At 29.0% G+C, this 19,491-nt stretch overlaps 4 protein-coding genes across 5 annotated transcripts; 2 read left to right on the top strand and 2 right to left on the bottom strand.

The window, feature by feature from the left end:
• Window positions 1-2,685: 2,685 nt before the first annotated feature.
• Window positions 2,686-4,461, bottom strand: Pglym78 (phosphoglyceromutase 78). Its single transcript, XM_015513201.2, has 5 exons — window positions 4,319-4,461; window positions 4,031-4,223; window positions 3,598-3,830; window positions 3,221-3,485; window positions 2,686-3,082 (listed from the first exon to the last, which is right to left on the bottom strand). The coding sequence occupies exons 2-5, from the start codon at window positions 4,128-4,130 to the stop codon at window positions 2,916-2,918; spliced, it is 765 nt and encodes a 254-aa protein (XP_015368687.2). The 5' UTR covers window positions 4,131-4,223; window positions 4,319-4,461; the 3' UTR covers window positions 2,686-2,915.
• Window positions 4,319-6,215, top strand: LOC107165121 (uncharacterized). The gene is made up of 5 exons (XM_015513209.2): window positions 4,319-4,457; window positions 4,531-4,955; window positions 5,050-5,235; window positions 5,296-5,431; window positions 5,490-6,215. The coding sequence occupies exons 3-5, from the start codon at window positions 5,090-5,092 to the stop codon at window positions 6,057-6,059; spliced, it is 852 nt and encodes a 283-aa protein (XP_015368695.2). The 5' UTR covers window positions 4,319-4,457; window positions 4,531-4,955; window positions 5,050-5,089; the 3' UTR covers window positions 6,060-6,215.
• Window positions 6,216-6,457: 242 nt separating this feature from the next.
• Window positions 6,458-10,356, bottom strand: Slbp (Stem-loop binding protein). Its single transcript, XM_015513205.2, has 4 exons — window positions 9,255-10,356; window positions 8,889-8,999; window positions 8,649-8,825; window positions 6,458-7,894 (listed from the first exon to the last, which is right to left on the bottom strand). Exons 1-4 carry the CDS (start codon window positions 9,800-9,802, stop codon window positions 7,726-7,728), a joined length of 1,005 nt encoding a protein of 334 aa, XP_015368691.2. The 5' UTR covers window positions 9,803-10,356; the 3' UTR covers window positions 6,458-7,725.
• Window positions 10,357-10,677: 321 nt separating this feature from the next.
• On the top strand, window positions 10,678-19,186 carry mor (SWI/SNF- related protein mor). Of its 2 annotated transcripts, none has more exons than XM_015513225.2 (17): window positions 10,678-10,938; window positions 11,056-11,175; window positions 11,287-11,391; window positions 13,825-13,993; window positions 14,056-14,264; window positions 14,521-14,619; window positions 14,687-14,796; window positions 14,862-15,001; window positions 15,064-15,372; window positions 15,439-15,623; window positions 15,703-15,926; window positions 16,025-16,245; window positions 16,357-16,511; window positions 16,576-16,671; window positions 16,730-16,984; window positions 17,049-17,463; window positions 18,610-19,186. In XM_015513225.2, the coding sequence occupies exons 1-16, from the start codon at window positions 10,822-10,824 to the stop codon at window positions 17,427-17,429; spliced, it is 2,895 nt and encodes a 964-aa protein (XP_015368711.1). In that variant the 5' UTR covers window positions 10,678-10,821; the 3' UTR covers window positions 17,430-17,463; window positions 18,610-19,186. The 2 variants fall into 2 exon arrangements, with proteins under 2 accessions (XP_015368711.1, XP_015368710.1); XM_015513224.2 differs by having other exon boundaries at window positions 11,287-11,400.
• Window positions 19,187-19,491: the final 305 nt, after the last annotated feature.

Raw genomic sequence — 19,491 nt, 5'->3', positions numbered from 1 at the left:
CCAAGCTTTATAAGTTGCGTATAAGTGTAGCTTCGTGTATTGAATCGCTCTCAAATAGCTCCTGCGTTCAATACTTACCAAAAAATGTACGATAATGATCGAAGAACGTCATCAGCTGATAATCGGAAATCGGAATATAATAATATTATAATTTATAATAAACGAATGAGATTATGAGAATAAAAATAAATCAAAATCGCTATACGCACGACTTGCGACGTACTACAGAATAATTCGATGAAAAAATGTAATTGGTTATGCACACATCAATTCTCATATAGGTAATAGTATTAAATAAAATCGAAAACAAATTTCCAACGAATAAGTTCTATGACGTGCCATGAAAAAAATCTGCCCCGGGCCCCGCAAAATCTCTCGCCGGCGCCGCTTTATGCCATCGTCTATAAATACATACACAATATTATGGACGTCTCGTACTCTTGTCTAAGTTTACATTATATATTTATTGTATATAAATGATAAGTCGACCGCTGGGACACAGATCGCAGTTTTCAGAATACTTTTTTTAACAGATCGACGAATTCAAACGCAGGTAATGTTGGCGTCGATCGTACACCCTACAAGTGAAGAGTTGTAGAAAATAACGAAAAATGCTCTCCCGAAAGATTATACTTAGTTTTTAACGAAATGAGAAGCCGATCACTAGCTGCTGTCACAAAACATTCCGAACGAAAAACGATATTAATAAATTATACACCTCGTAAATGTATTGTTAAGAGGACGCTACACCCACAAGCATTGGCGTAATAACGAGGACAACCCCCCCCCCCACCCGAAATTTTGAGAATGAATATTTTTAATATGAGGAAACTGAAATTTAGGGTGACATGACAATTAAAAATAATAACGAATAAAAATTAGTAGCCAATCAGAATGTACGACATGTTTCGTTATGATTAGGGTTCAGGTCATCCAATATGAAAAAAATTTAATAATTAACTTTGGCTAAATAGTGTTTGATAATACTAAACGAATAAATAGGTAAATGCGTGGGAGCAAGAGATTCCTTATTTAAAATGATAGAAAAAGCTAACAGATACCCGTATCGGGTATCCGTTTTACAAAATATGTAAAACATTGCGAAAACTGTTTTGCGCGCGAAAGAACCACTCAAGCTGTAATCCAAGCTAAGCGACTAATTTTTCACACTTTAAAGAGGAGAATATTTACTGTGTGACATTGTTTTTAATTTCTCGCTATCATAAATACGAAAAAAGTTTTTATTGTCTAAGAATTCATTATTTTTTAGTTTTTCAAACTTGAATAACTTTTTTTTAGTTCTGATATCGAAAACAAAACGACGTTGCACTGTAAATATTCTCCTCTTTATAGTTTGGAAATTCGGTTGCTTAGCTTGGATTACAGCTTGAGCGGTTCTTTCCTGTGCAAAATAGTTTTCGCAATGTTTTACATTTGTAAGACGGAGACAACACATGCGGGTGTAACGTCCTCTTAAGATTAGGCATAAAGCAGAACTATGCACTCATGCCAAAAAAATTAATGTAGCAACTATTATAGAACCGAGCGTCGACCGAAAAGACCCTTTTTTAATGTTCCTAGTGCGTCCAGGTATCAACCGAGTGCATCCCAAGAAAAAAAGGTCATATTTTTTACAAAATATCCCGAATGCGTCCCAGTTCATTTAGAATTACCCAGGGTTCACAACGAGGAGGTGAACTGGCTTACACCCCAAAAATATTTGGTTATTTAATTATTATATATATTATATTATTATTATAAAATTAAAAGTTTATTATCATATAAAAGTATTAAATTTTTTTGGTCCTACATACAATTTTAAAATGCTGGGTTAATATTTAAACTATTTTTTTGGTTGACTTTTTAATGCCATAATTTTCACATAATCATATCTAGAGATTTTAGAAGTTTTGTATTTTTGTATATTTTCTTCAATGAATTTAATATTTTTTTCGTTGACTGATTTTTTTTTTTAGGTATTTGATTAGAAGTTTGTATTAAAATTTTTTTTTAATATTTCTAAGAAGGAATATATGTATTACATACACATCACTAAACATACTGCACGTGGTTGTCAAAGACTCGTTACGAATAGTAAGTTTTTACGTATTGAATATAGTGTAAATGCAAACTAATACAGTGTAATATAATAAGTTATCAATGCATTTTATCCATAAAGATAAATATTGTTAGCAATAATATCGCGGACGCACCAGGGATATACCAATATTATTTGTGATATTATCGCGGACGCACATGGGCTATTAAAAAGGTACGATATGATAAACGGGACGCACTAAGGAGTTACCCATAGAACCATGAGTCTCCTTAAACACGCCTAAAAAATTATCTTCAACATTAAAAAAAGAAAATCCAACATTGCTCATAATTGAAGCCCATATTAAATTGTTGGAATATATTTCCATTATGTTTACAAAAGCTTACTGTTAAAAGTTCAATTAATGATATCAAAATACATTAATACGCCATAAACTATAAAGTTAACAAGTTCCACACTATGGGTAATACAGGTTTATTTAATTATTGCAATTTAAAAATGATAGGTTATTGACTAATAAAGATATTGGAGGTAGAGAGGAATAATTACACTATGTAATAGGATAAATAGGTATCAATATGACACTTAAATTCCAAATAACAGATAAATACCTTTAGGTAATCATATTACATTTAAGACTCACTAAATTTTAATTTATGATACTTCAACATTTTCACAATGTAAACAACATGTATACTATCACTAAGTAGCATTTAAAAAGTTTTTGTATTTACCTAATATTTGTATAAATAATTTAACAGCATAAGACGTGAAAAAGACATTTAAATAAATGTTATGTTACTAATAAGTATTTAAATTATATTTTAGTTGGTTTCAGTTTATTGTTTTTCAATAATTATTTTGCTTTGCCTTGGGCAGCAACAGCTTCGATTGCTTTTTTGACAGTCTCCTCATCACCCAAAAACTTCATTGAAACTACAGGTTTAAAGTTCTCATCTAATTCATATTCAAATGGTATACCAGTTGGTAAGTTAAGACTCATGATTTGGTCTTCAGTTAAATCTGGAAAATATAGAGTATAATATTAATAACATATTTTTATTTTTCTATTATAATTTTTAACTATAATCCCATTATTAATATTGATTGCACATAAATACATAATATAAAACCAAGACAAATATTGAAGAGAAAACTTACTGTCTAAATGTTTAACTATTCCTCTAAGACTGTTTCCATGAGCAGCTATCAATATTTGTTTTCCTTCTTTCAATTGAGGAATAATAACATCATTCCAATAGGGCAATGTCCTTTGAATTGTCAATTTCAATGATTCAAACATAGGAAACTCCTCCTTTGAAGGTTCATCTTTATAGCGAGGGTCATTTACGATTTGGTCATAGTATGCATGATCTGTATCCATGGCAGGTGGAGGAGTATCAAAACTACGTCTCCATATTTGAACCTGAAAATATAATATTAAATGATTAATAATAGAATTAGATATGCTTATTAAATTTAGAAATAATGAATATAATATCAAATTAACAAACAATTGAAATTCATGTGATTATTACCTGTTCTTCGCCGTATTTGGCTGCAGTTTCAGATTTGTTCAGCCCAGTAAGGCCACCATAGTGTCTTTCATTCAAACGCCAGGTTTTTGATATTGGAATGTCTTCTTGGCCAAGTTCTTTCAATATTGAACCAAGAGTGTTTTGTGCCCTCTTCAACACAGATGTGTGGGCCAGGTCAAATTTGTAATTACCTTGTTTCAATGCTTTACCAGCGTTTGCTGCTTCCTCTTCGCCTATTCAACAAAAATGAATTGTACATGCACTTATTAAATCGAAATCAATAGAATACACAAAATTGACAATACTACTTGAAATAAAACTCTGACATAATGATAAAAATTTAATTTTAAAACGTTTGAAGAACTGACTTTTTAAATAATATAAAACACATATTATATGCACAATAGTCTATGAAAAATATGAAATTACAAACCTTTAGGGCTCAATGAAGCATCATACCATCCACAGAACAAGTTCTTTTGGTTCCATTCACTTTCGCCATGTCTGACCATCACTACCTTGTACTTGGCCATCGCTTTTCGTATAAAAACCGGAAATTTGGAAATATTGAAGTCTGCTAACGAATAACTGAAGGTGAATTAAGATTTTTGTAACCTTGTCATATGCTAAAAGTCAAATTTCAATAAATGAGTAAAACTTCGTGACGTCACTACTGATAAGCATAAAACCAAGTGTTACCAAACTTCAAAATGTCAATAACCTTTAAGAGCAGCACTTGCAGCAGCAGCTGCTGCTGTACCATAGGGCTATATGTCCATGAAACTGTTTACAATGTTGAGAAGAATTCCACATCATCATGATAGATCCATTAAAATAGAGTAAAATCCCGCACTTTTTGGGTAAGATCAAATACGTTACCTATTGACAATTTTAAATGTTTGAACTCTAAACTTCTACAATTTTGTTTTGAAGGGAGATAAAAGTATGTCATGGAGAAAAAAATGAATTGTAAGCTTCATCATTGAAAATTCAATTATCAAAATTATAAATCAGGAGCCCAGCATGACAACAATATGGATTATGATTTATGGAGTCATCAAATACTAATATTAAATATACTATAAATTTATAGTATTTATATTTACTATTTAGAGTCATGCCGTCATGGACATAATATTATTATGACATAAATAAACAAATAATTTGTGATTCTATTATTTACTAATTTACTATTTAGTATTAAGTATCAAATAATAGAATTTTAAAATATTAATTATTTTTCCTAATCACGATTCACGAAGATAAGTTCGAACTATAAACTTAATTATAATTCAAAGGTTTATGAACTAGGCAATACAAAATAATATAATTTACTATTTGGTAATAACTAACATTCTGTAAGTAAACAGTATGTTCTATTCACTAATAAAACAGTAGTCAGTAATACAGTATTAACATTAAACAGTACAAAAATAAAAGACAAATTTTTAGTTTTTATAGTCTAGTTGACATTTTTGATTTGGGTATTGAGATGACAAACGAATCTGTAAATTGTACTACGCATTATGCAAACACTGTAAAAGTCAAGTGTAACTGGCAGTCAAACGTCTGTGGAATGGACATCAAAGACTGTGTTGTGGCTTGTCCAAAGCAATCTGAATTCGAAGCCGACAAACTGTAATAGAGCTCATTTTATAATTTTATAATTATTATTTATTATTATAATCATTGTTGCAGTGATGTAATGCAATTGTTAACAGAGTTTGATTGCAAGGGTGTGAATTTTGAAAAACCTGAACATCTAAACGATTTATTCATAAATATCAATTGTGATCCTATGTATAAAATTGATACAATAGTTGTGTGTTCCGAGGTATTATTGCATCATTTTAAATTTTAGATATGTTTTAGATAAAATTTTTTTTTTTCAGGCCAGATTCATAGAACTCTTTGGGAAGGCAGGAGAATATGTTTCTATACATCATTCTATATGTCATGATGATGTTGATGGATTTCAAATGTACTCTCATTCGTTACTTGTTGATAGTACAGATTGTGCTTTAAAATTGAAACATTATAATAATTCAGATTTTGTTTGGATTTTTGGTATAATTATTTATTTAACTGAGATAAAAGAGCATCCTTACAAATTCTTGGGCCCTATAAATATGCATAACGTTGAAAATTTATTGGAATCAAAACCATTAGACTTAAATGCTTTAAAATTATTTTCTTCATTAAGTCTTGAACAATCAAAATCAATTAAAAATGATATTTTAATGTCAATGTTTAATAACGTCGAAAAGTCCAAACTTCCGAACACTGGAGCTGAGGGTAATCAATTCATGTCGATTATTTTCAAACAATTTGAAAAAAAAGTAGAAGACAAACTTCAAAGTATGGCTGTTCAAATGAATACAATTGAGAATAATGTTGATACGTTGAATAAAAAGTTTGACTTGTTGTTAAGTGCTCTACATGATAAGAATATTTTGTTATAATATTATGTTTTTTTGAATTGTATTGTAATCCACAAAATAATAACATTGAAGGTAGAATTGTACTTCTACTTTGATATGGTTGTTATTTTTATTATATACACAGACTGAAATATTTAATTAAATATAAGACTTATAAGAAACTTATTTGAAATATAATTTGAATGTTGTTATTATTATTTTTATTTATTAAGAAATTAATCTCATGTACTGATTTTACCTATATTTTAGTTATTTTAGTCAATTTGGGTTTAAAGGACCATCACTGAGTCAATTATCTGTACGCCCACCATGTACAGTTATATTCAATAGTTAACAGTTAAGTTTTCTTCTTAACATGTATGGAATATTGATGGTTCAACATAATTGCATAGTAATTTAAAAAAATTATCTGAAATATGTAACGAGGCATGTTAGAATTTATTTCAAGTTCTATATTTACTGATACAGCTTAAAAATGTAACTTAAATATGAAACTTAATTAACATAGAAATTTCAAAGTTTGAGCATAGAGCGTATTCTACAGTCTACAGCAGCGTTTCCCATCCGGTGTACCGCGAGGTCCTTATTGGTGTGCCGCGAAATTTCAGTTATTAATAAACATTTATGTAAAATTTCGGTAGTTGATTAAAATAGTTTTAACGATTCTCTTATCGGGGATTTTGTTCACTATTTCTTATTAAATAATTAAAAATATTAGTCAGTTAGTCGTTTGTTGTCTGCTGTGATTAGTGTGATTGTAATGTATCTTGTTTTTACATTTCAATGAATTAAATATTTAGGATAATTATAATAATATTTCTTCCTATCTTACCATTTTAAACTGATTGTTAGTAATATTATACTGATATACAACTAATTCGCTATTAATATTTAATATGATGAGTCTGGTATAAAAAAAAAATATGTATACATATTATATAAGTCAGTGAAGAGTGTGCCGCGGCTAAATATGGGTTGGGATTAGGGTGCCGCGAGGGAAAAAGGTTGGGAAACGCTGGTCTATAGCATGCATAATATACAACATTTTGATTGTATTCCTAATAATAGATTGGTAATTATTAGAGTATCATTATTCATTATACAGTTTTCAATATTTCATGACATAGGTCATAGATCTAATTCACTTTAAAAAAAAATTCATTCAGTACAGATGTAGTTTAAGTATATTGGAGATTTAATTATTAATCTGTCTATAGTAATAAAATAATAAAAGTAATAAATATACATTATAAATTCGAAATTGTTATAAATTGGTACAAAATATAATGTTATGAAAGCCTTCAATTGTTTTAACAAGGTTATAATCAATGAAAATGGTACACATAGCTTATAGTTGTAAAACTGACTCAATAAGAATATTATTACAAAAGTATAAAAAAAATTATTTACATAAACATAGATAGTCATATATAAAATCAAATTAAGTAACTAATATTTTTTATTAAATATATAGTTATCAAAATAAGATAGCCGTATCCATTAATAAACATATTTAATACATTCTTAGTTTTTACTGAATAGAAAAAAAAAATTTAACACAGCTTTAGAGAAATAAATATTTTAGAATTAAATACAATATATATAAAACACCTACAGATTTCCAAAAATACTATAATGAATAGTCAATAAATGTTATGGTTGTAAAATGTAAAAATATAAAGATATATTAATTTTTATCAGCTTTTGATTTTTTAAACTTCATTTGATTAGGAGTTGGAACATCTTGGTTTCCTCGTTCATGTTGTGATGAATCTTCAGACAAGCTTGGAGGTGGGGTTGATGCCCTCGAATCTGAAGCCTGTGAACTAGATTCCAAACTAGTCATTGATCCAAGTCTAAATTAAAAACAAAATCAAATCAATGCCAATCCAAAGTTGGTTTACTTTTAAAATATATTTTGTTTTGAATACTATTCAATAAATAAACAGCAGTGGATATTATATTTTTCTTAGAAGATAAAAATATTTAGTTCCATTGACTTATTAGTTATTTTCAACTAAAGCAAAAAATAATAGTTATAATAATAAGCTTTTTAAAGAAATATTTTTGTCAATTGTTCCAAATTTTTCTATAAAAACATATTAAATGACATTTACCAAAAATCCTTTTTTAGAAGTACTAATAATAGTACCTAATTAATTAAAATTGTCCTACTAATACTTTCAACAAATTTATCTATTTAGTTAAGTATTATATATATAACATAATTTGTTGATTTTCATGACATAATTGTGAATATATCAACTTTAGTTAATTTTATTGATTTAAAATTATGTTCAGAACATTATATTATTAATGATGAAACTATATTTTACAAAAAACAAGTTTTAATCATAAAATATCAATATTATTTCGCATACCAAGACTCTCTTATCAGAAAAGTTCTAGATATTTTGAAATGCCACTCAGGCCCAAATCGGTTCAAGGTTGATACTACAATTACACAATACATGAAAATATTTCTGATGCTATTAATTATAATCAACCCTCAAGACATTAAGTATTAATCTGGCAACTATCCAACATTTCTGTTAAACCATTGCAATATAAAATATATAATGGAAATATTTTTATTTTTATTTTACTTACGAACACAAATTTGAACTTGAACCCGTGGTCAGAGCATCATCATCATCATTGTGTCTCCTATCAGGATCCCATAAATGTAACTTAACCCTCCAGTTTTTAATTAATCCATCCCAGGCTCGTCTAGTATATTTCAAATTTTTCGGAGGAGTTTTAGGATGCCTCTTTTTACGTTTATGTCTAGAAAATTATATAATCATTATATTTTGTTTAGTTTATTTATAAAAAATATAAATTTCATACTTAGGAACTTGTTCCAGATACTTGACGTATCCAATAGTATTTTTACCAAAATCTATTTGCTTTTGTCTTCTTGATAAAATTAAAGGGTCTGTTTCACGTTCCAATTTAACTCTATAAAAATAATATATCATATAAATCACATAAATAATATTCAATTAAAGAGACATTTCAAGATAAATTTAAAAATTGAAATTATATGCATAATAATATAAAAAATAATTAGGTAGGTAGATACTTTGCAATGTACTAAACACTTTTAATATTGAAAAGTGACTCCACAAGATTAAATAAACATTTAATAATTATAATTTATATATTAAGGCTGATTTATGTCATTAAATTAATTTAACAAAAATATATGCTTACTTGGGGCTTGCAAGAGAATCATGTATATTTGTATGCTCAGTTGATTTTTTGTTAACTTTGTTGACTCGCTCAGGTGAAACAGGATCAGTAACCACTGACTCGGACTCTGAAGTCAATCTTCTTTTAGCATGCTGTAAATCCTTCTTGAGATTTTCTTCTTTACAAACCGGCTCTTTGGGTTTGATGTCTAGTGTATCAATTTGCTCTTGCTTTACAAATGGGCTACAAATTGTGTCTTCATCGAACGTCTGTGGCTTATCATCTAATTCCTGTTTAATCGGCGTTACCATGTGTACATTGTTCATGAAAGCTGACAAACTGAGGTCATCCTGGGTTTTGACTAACTCTTTTTTGACTGGCTTGAAAACCAAATCGTACAGCTCGTCCTCGTCATCACCATTCTTCGCCTTCACCTCGGCGTCGAGCTTAAGTGGCGAATCAATGTCCGTCTGTGACTGCGACGATTGCGAACTGTCACACAGATCGGCCCAACTCTTACCGGATAGGTCGGTGACCGTGGATTTCAGTTTCCGATCTATGTCGGCCATCGCAGTATCGTTACGACGTAAAGGGTCGGCGTACGAACGTAACTTGAACTAAGGATCAAAAAAAAAAAATAATAGGTAGAGGAGAACAGAGGTCAATTGCAACGATAGCGCGTGATAGCCGATTGTTATACTTTAATAACAACAGTGTGGTGGAACGATTGACGATTTATTATATGAAACTCAGATGTTCGATGGTTCGATCTACACTACGCGCGAATAAAATCCGTCGTCTGTCAGCTGCACGACGATCGAGAACGACTTACAAACAACAAAAGTCGAACTCGGGTCTCGGATTGCCTGCATTAAGGCAACCACGACGAACTGACTGAACTACAGTCAAACACTTTGTGCCTTTGACGGAATAAGATTGTACGATATTTCTCGCTTATCCAAAAAAATGTATGGAAAAATATTCGAAAAACAAAACGCAGTGGCGCGCCGCGATGAAGTGATAACGTGACAATGGACAAGCATAACTAAAAATCAAATATATTAATAATATTATTGCTGTATTATATGAGGTGGTGTACGGAATACCGTCGTACCGAATACTGAGTACTGACGTAAACAAAAATCGCGGGAAAACAGTATTTTTACCGGCACAGTCTTGCCAATCCACAGAGCAATCCTCGCTTTCATAGCTCTAGTAAACTAGATGTAATTGAAAACCATTATTCGTCTAGTAGTAGTAATTACTATAAATTATTTTTTTATATAAATTAACAATATGATAACGAGTAACGACTACAAAAATATGAAAATAATATTTCCCAATTCTAATGACTAATAGTCACGACTGGTAGTTTTTGGTCGGCTTTCCGTCAGCCCTGTGCACAAAATCCAAACAAATCGGCCATATTTATTATCGACGTTTTTTGTTATTGTTTCTCGCTTGCCGTGTTCACCGGGTCTTGAGGTGTTAGATATAATCGCCCGAAGTTTTGCCGAAAGCTCGTTTTTGAGTTTTTCGACAGACCGGCCCTAATTTGTTGTCCGATCGTCAGATAATCAACGCTACGATGTTGGCCTTGGGTCCAAAAAAGGACGGCAGTCCGAACGTGAAGTTTTTCGAATCTCCTGAAACGCTGAACATGTTGGAGGGCGTTAGGACGTGGCTAATGAAAAATCATAAAAAGGTAAGTACACTTCCGTTTATCGACATCGGATCATTTGTATTCGGGCGTATCTGTGGTCGTTTAGTGTCTGCTATTATACGTGTATGTTGTGATGGTTTTGTTTTGATATTTGTTCAGTACCTTCAAGCGGATCCACCGACCAACAAGACACTTGCAGCCCTGGTGTTGCAGCTCATTCAATTCCAGGAAGACAATCTCGGCAAAAATGTCAGCAAACCACCACTCACTCGCTTGCCTGTAAGTTGGTTTGACAATTAAAACGGCATTCAGGTCTTCTCAATAGATATGCTCAACTGTGATGCTTTATTGTTTTTGAATCTACCGATTTATATCATCATTCTATTGTAGATGCGCTGTTTTTTGGACTTCAAACCTGGAGGTGCTCTATGCCATTTGTTAGCTACTGTGTACAAGTTTAAAGTGGAACAGGGGTGGCGAAGATTCGATTTCCAGGTCAGTAAGGTATGATTTGGCGAGACGAGCCTTCATTTCACCTCACCACTAACCACTAATCGGACGTGCACGCCTGACCTGTTGTTATAATCCCACGCTGTCAATTGCTATAGCTCGTCTCCAATTTATTATTATTGGTATTATATGTGTACGAAATTTGTTCATGTTGCCCGTGTTGTGTGCTTTTTCTGTGGTGACCACAAATTTAATTACATGCCGAGCACGCACTTTCTGCACCTGTCTATCCTTGTTCCTATAGGATAATGTCCTAATCCTTTGCAATATATACATCAATGGATTATACAAGTAACACAAACTACTTAAGTAATTTTTTGTATATGTAGATTAACAATATAGTAGTTTATCAATAATTATGTACAGTTAATGTACATACGTCCTATGTTTATTGGGTATATGTTTACGTTTAGGGTAGACAAAATAAAATCCCCTAAGTTGTGTTATTTTGAATGCTAAATTCAATTACATTTAGTTAGTTAGGTACAACTGAAATTATCATAAAATTAATATTTTTTTTAAATATTTTATTATTCATCAATTAACTAGGGTCTGTCTAATTATCTTGTATTATATGCAAACTATTGAAACCTAGTAAATATGCTATAATCAATATTAAACATTAATTGCTATTTAAAAAAAATAAGAAACTCATTAGTGCTATTTCCTTTGGGACCCCTAATCGAGCCTCCCTCATATGAGACAAATATACCTCATACCTAGAATAGTAAATATTCTTATTAAATCAAGAAGATGTCAAATTTGTGTGTATTTGTACTGTTTTACTAACACCTAACATAAGTTACATAACAATTTTAACATTCAGAAGATTTGATTTTATTCCCCTGTTTTAAATATTAGAAAAAAATTAACTTGTATTATCCAAAATTATGTGTTTTTCTTTTGATATTTTAATTTTGAAACAAGTTATGAGAATTATTAAATTAAAAATGCTTATAATTTGCTTCTGAAGGAAAATATTACCTTTTATTTTCTTACCTTTATAAAAGATTTAATATATCATATTATATAAATCTATTCACATTGGTATTAAAAACGAAAATAGATAAATTGGATTCTTCTGACTGTAATTGTTTTGTTATACTTAGACAGACAATACATATAAGTAAGATGTTCTCTTTATTATCAAATAATATTCGGAGGTATTAGATTTTTAATTTCTCTTATGTTATTGTAAACATTTTTTATATGTAACAATGATGTTATTGATATAATTGGTCAACCATAAAATATGCAATATTATGTTAATTAAATAGATATTATTAAACATTTGAAAAAAAAATCATCAACAAAAGTATTTTTATGTTTATTCTATGTAAATATTTTAAGCTATACGCCTGGAAATCAAACGCCTTTTTAAGCATGATTCTGTTTTAAGGCATGTAAGTGATGTAACACTTGCTAATTATAAGCCTGTATTTTATGTGGGCCATTAAATTAAATAAATTTATAATTCATTAATTAATGAAATATATTTTAATCTCTACATTCAATATTATTATGAAAAATTGCAATCAACTTGTACATTTTAGTTATTTTTTCTTCATTTCCATTTTAATACCAGACTGTGATATTTTTTTCATCATTATATATTATTTTAATATAGTAAAAATTCTAAAAAAATGCTGTTATCAAATATCACAAAATCTATGTAAAGTATAAAATAGTAGTTTTATAAATAAAAATAGATTTTTACCATATACTACCTACAAGTAAATAATAAATTTATGAAAATTCATAAGTGTATTTTAAGTTAAATTGGGACTAAGAACTGCTTTATATGTTTAAAATTATAAATATTTTGGTGTTTATAGAAATAGTTTTAACAACATTTGTGTGCTTGTTCATGTGAACTAATATTTTTCTTCTATATTCTTATACTAATTCAGTTATTAAACATATTAGGGAAAACACTTATAGATATTTTAAACTAAAAATAATAATGTACAGAACTTAAATTCTTAAGACATTGAAGTCTTATTATTTATTTAAAAACTATCACGTCTAAAACTTTATCAGCATTTAAAATTATCTTTAACTTATGATCAACATTACTATTTTATCAATAAACACTGCTGATATTACAAAATATCTTAAAGTACTGTACATGTCTATTATTTTGTCTTTACTGTATACTTAAAACTAAATAAATATATAAAACTTATATGAAGTATACTGAAATGAAATTCACATTCTCATAAACATTTTTTATATATTGGAGACGCTGGTAATTTTTTTTTCAATTAAATCACATAACTTAGATTCGATTAGTTGCAACCTTACTCAAATATTTTAGTATCCTTCATATAAATTGATGTGTTAAATAAGTATATCTTTAAATTTTAAAAGTAAATTAATTTTAACTTGATCATAAAAGTTGTTTTGGTTTATTCACAGAGTCCTTCTAGAATGGACAGAAGTATTGAAATGTTTATGAACGTCGAAAAGGCCTTAATTCAGGCTAAATGTCTTTCTATGCCAGTTATACTTATTCATCCAGATGTTGATAAAATAGTACAAAACCGCATAAAAGATATCATAAAAAGGCATCAAGGAACACTCACTGGTATATTTACAAAGCTGATTGATTGTTTTACATTCTATATATTATTCTTTCAATTTTTTTAGAAAACGAACAAGAAGCTACCCATATCTTATTTCCGGTTGTGGATCCATTGGATGAAGAATATGCTCGACCCGTGTACAAAAATAAAGAACGCTGGATACAAATGCACTGGTATTATTTTCCTGATTCTCATGATTCATGGGTAACTACTGAATTACCAGTTGAACCTCCTGAAGTGTTATATGGCAGTCAACCACCAACTCCTTGGAGGGTAAATTAATAACTTAGAATTTTAGTTCATTATTTTTATTAATTAATATATTTTGAATTGGTACTGATTTGTCATTTGCTCTGTGATAGGACATTAAGATATTGTAGATTAGATATTGTAGATTGCCCCAACCTATACTATAAATATGTTTTAAATGTTTTAAATGTCTTAATATCATTTCTTTACATTATATTTATTGCTATTTTTTTCTTTCAAATTTTCAAGATGCATTTAGATAACATTTATATTATTTTAGGTCACAGCATCTTGGGTCTTAGATTTAGATACTTATAATGAATGGATGAATGAAGAAGATTATGAAGTTGATGAAACTGGCAAAAAAAAAGTTCATAAAGTAAATTTGTTAAAATATGAAATATGAACCTTATTTTTATATTGTTATTATTGTATTATTTTACTAGTTGCGTCTCTCAGTTGAAGATTTCATGAGTAATGATCCATCTGGAGGTAAGAAAAAACCTAAAAGGAAACGAACTCCATCACCGCCCTCAAAACCAAATAAACGTAAAAGGTAATAAGGTAATTTAATAATGTAATTTATAAAATTTAATTTAATTTAATTCATTAATCATATAGTGGGCGTGGAGGTTCTGTGATGAGTGTTAAGAAAAATAAAGTTGACGATGACAGTGATGATCTAACAAGAGATCTTGAAGATCCAATTTCAGAACCCAATATTTCTGAAGTTAATTTAAATATATCTCAAATAAAAACTGGTAATTTCTTATAATGTTTAGTTTCAAATTGCCTATTAAACATTTTTTATTTTTTTACAAAGGATCATCTTCATCAAAGAAGGATAGTGATTCTCAGCCAATTAGAAGTGGTACTCTTATGGATTTAGATGAAGATCTAGATAAAAGTGAAGATAATAAAAACTTTGATAGTAATACTCAAGATGGTACAAGTTGTCCTGCTTCTGGAGTATCTAGTACAGGAGGGCCTTTATCAATTATAAAAGAAGAAGGACCAGAAGATAATGCTACTGAACAAATGCATCATATTGTTATACCAAGTTATGCTGCATGGTTTGATTATAATTCAATTCATACAGTTGAGAAACGAGCATTACCAGAGTTTTTCAATAGTAAGTATCAAATTTATATTACTTATATAAGTCACTAATAACATTACAAATTATCTATTGCTTCAGACAAGAATAAATCGAAAACCCCTGAAATATACTTAGCGTATCGAAATTTCATGATTGATACATATAGACTTAATCCAACTGAATACATGACGAGTACCGCAGCTAGACGTAATTTAGCTGGTGATGTTTGTGCAATTATGAGAGTTCATGCTTTTTTGGAACAATGGGGTCTAATTAACTATCAAGTATGTGTTTATCTAATTTAAATATTAAAAAGTACCATTTTTTTTCTTAGTATTATATTTACTATGATCAATAATTAAGGTTGATGCCGATAGTAGACCAACTGCAATGGGTCCACCACCAACATCTCATTTTCATATTCTATCTGATACTCCATCTGGTCTACAACCTGTTAATCCTCCTAGAACTCAACAACCTTCAGCTGCTAAAACACTTTTAGATTTAGAGAAAAAGCCTGTAATAGCAGATAAAGATGCAGGTCATCATCCAGAACCATTATCTGGTTTTGGACTTAAATTAGATCAGTAAGTATTCTCAAGTCCATGACAAATTTATTTGTATTAACTAGTTTAGTATATGAAATATTTATAGTTTATCAATATAATATGTATATATTTTTAAGATATGCCAAAAAACCTGGTTTATTAAGAAATAAAACAGCTGCTGGAATGACAAGAGATTGGACTGAACAAGAAACTTTATTATTACTTGAAGGATTAGAAATGTATAAGGATGATTGGAACAAAGTTTGTGAACATGTTGGCACAAGAACTCAAGATGAATGTATACTGCACTTTCTTCGTTTACCCATAGAAGATCCGTACTTAGAAGATTTTGAAACTGGTATGATTATACTTGAAATAATATTATTAAATATCTATGTTTATAATATAAAACTAAACATAAACAATTAATTTAAATCTGTAAGGTATTAATTAAATATTTTTTTATTAGGTGGTGCTTTGGGTCCTTTGTCTTATCAACCAATTCCATTTAGTAAATCTGGTAATCCTATTATGTCTACTGTTGCCTTTTTAGCCTCTGTAGTAGATCCTAGAGTTGCTGCTGCAGCAGCTAAAGCTGCTATGGAAGAATTTGCTGCTATTCGAGTGAGTTAATATAATTGTACTGCTTTATTATTGAATAAAAAATTTTAAAATATATTTGTTCCAGGATGAAGTACCTTCAGCATTGATGGATGCTCATGTTAAAAACATCGAAGCAGCCACTACTGATGGAAAATATGATCCAGCTGTTGGACTTTTACAGGTAATGAATAAATTTAATTATATCAAAATATGTATGTAATATTTCTGTTTTCGTTTAGAGTGGTATTGCAGGCACTTTCCCAGAAAAAGAAGAAGAAAACGAAAAAGAAAAGAAGGAACCAGAAGATGTCAAAGATCCATCATTGACAACAGATAATGACAAATCTATTCGAACTGATAAAGAAGTAGTCTCTGATAAAGATAAAGAGCAACCTATGGATGTTGACAAAAAACCATGCGAAGAAACTACAGCTAGTACACAGTCCACTACTGTTAATCGTACTGCGGAAGAAGAACCTGAACGAATAGTTAAGGTAAGTTAAATTGCTATATTTTGTTTTATTTGAATTACAAATATTTGTTTCGTAAAATTATTAGGACTCTGAAGTACAAGCTGCTGCTGCTGCAGCTTTAGCCGCGGCTGCCGTCAAGGCAAAACATTTAGCAGCTGTAGAGGAACGAAAAATAAAATCTCTTGTTGCATTATTAGTAGAGACTCAAATGAAAAAACTAGAGATAAAGCTAAGACACTTTGAGGAACTAGAAACAACTATGGAAAGGGAACGTGAAGGGTTAGAATATCAGAGACAACAGTTGATACAAGAGCGACAACAATTTCACTTAGAGCAACTAAAAGCTGCCGAATTCAGAGCCCGCCAACAGGCTCATCATAGACTACAAGCTGCTGGTGTTCCTCCCCCAGTCCCTAACCCAGAACATGTTGCTCCTGCATCACCCGCACCTCCAATGGCCACATAAAATATGCATTTCCAGAATTACAAATCCTTATAATGTGAGTTATATTTAGTTGTTTCATTACTTCTGAAATACAAATAAATCTTTTAGTTGTTACCAACTTTTTAATATTAAACTCATTGTATAAACTATTGAATTTTTTTATATTTAAAATCTTTCTTAGTGTTTGATCTTTAAAAAAATATTGTTTGAAATATCAATATTAATCTAAAACCATTAGAATCATCTATTTATTATTTATATAATCACATAAAAAAATCAACTATTTTGTCATTTAATATGTATATATATTTATATTATTTCCTATTATTATTATTATTTTTTATTTCTTGTCATTTTTATTAAATAGTTTTACTAATATTTGTGAAATTGGTGTTTTGAATATATTTAGACTAAATTTTATTATTGGTGCCTAAACCAATTTTCTTTATTTTTATGTTAATTGATTAAAGAAACTTACATTTTCTATGATTAAAAGTTGCATGCCTATAGTATAATTTTACTTATTATATTTAACACTATTCTTTTGTGTTTGGAAATTAATAAGTTTATTTTTATGTCTCATGGTATATGAGTGTGCTTCTTCATACAATAGTGGTTGATGCATGTTGTAGAATGTATTTCTTCTTCAAACAACCCTTTGAACTTGAGAATTTCCTATATTAACAATCTAAAGTTGGAGACAAATGCGGAAAATTACAATTCATTATACAAGCTGTGTGTTTAACTGCACTGGGCAATATATGTATAGTCACTATTTGAGATCACTCTTGTATGAGACTGAGTATACATTTTTTATTAAAAACATTCATAGTAATTTTACCTTGAATTTGTGGGAATATATTTCAGGTCTCTTTACTTCAGTTTTCATTGGTTATAAATGAATTTAATTAATAAACTTTAATTACAAATAAGATAATTTTATTGTGTGTCACTTCTACTTGATTAGTGATCAGAAATATTTACATTGAAAATAAAATCTTGCTGATTCTATTGATAATATTGCATTTTGGAATGAAAAATATTATTAATAGCTCGAATTAATTAGATTTTTTTTTAATGTCTGAATAGAAAGAGTGTTTATTAGTTAAGATGTGGTATTATATGTTGCTTATACAAACTTGTATCGATTAGTATACTTCTACAATACATAATTATAATCTAAATTTATTTTTTTCAACAGGTATATTATCATAAGTGACCCGTTTGAATTCTGGATTAGTCGGCAATTATTTAAAATCAATTCTGTAAGTACTTTTGTATTCACTTGTAAATATTTAGTTATTTATATGGTCTTACTGTAATAGTTGTTTTAATTAGTATGTATTAATGTATTATTAAATGTATTCTAGATAATAATAGGTGCATATAAATATATTGACTTGTACTGTTAGAATAAAAAACAAAAATTACATAATTTATTTGCTGTAATGTACAATTTGACAAAGAAAAAAAAAATTTATTTATTATTTTCATGTATTTTATGTGTTACAATTTTGTTTCTCATGCTGTTTAGCTACATTATTGATATAATGAAGTTTTGTGCAGTTCCAATAACTACTTTATATGACTTTTTTTACAATTGTAAGATTTGATACAGTTAAAATGTAAGTAATTTTTATAATATTATACAGTAATAAAATATTTGAATTTGTGTATTTAATATTTTATTTTTATTTTATATATATATTGATGATATTATAAACAAGAATAGAACAAACTTTCAGTTAATGATTTGAAATACACGATTATTACTAGTATTTATTGAACATTTATTTATATCTCCTTAATTTTTTTGTTATTTTCATGGTTGGTATACAAGTTTGTTCTACTACAAATTTTGTTGTTGATTTGTTTGAACAATTGATTCTGTAAACCAGCAATCACATTAACCACTTGAATTCTAATATGATTGTGTGCATAATTTACCGATTCACACTCAAAATATGAATGTATTCACAACAAAAATGTTTTTAATTATCATTACAATATTAAAAGTTTTAAATATTGTTTAAATAGCGCATTCCATTGTTATTAAATGATAATATTGTAACCAAAATTGTCA

The sequence above is a fragment of the Diuraphis noxia genome, unplaced genomic scaffold (genome assembly GCF_037042655.1).
Source record: "Diuraphis noxia isolate RWA-SAM2 unplaced genomic scaffold, SU_Dnox_SAM2 contig0003, whole genome shotgun sequence".
Taxonomy (NCBI): domain Eukaryota; kingdom Metazoa; phylum Arthropoda; class Insecta; order Hemiptera; family Aphididae; genus Diuraphis; species Diuraphis noxia.
Note: the sequence above shows the minus strand (reverse complement) of the source record. Positions and strands in the feature narration are given on the sequence as shown.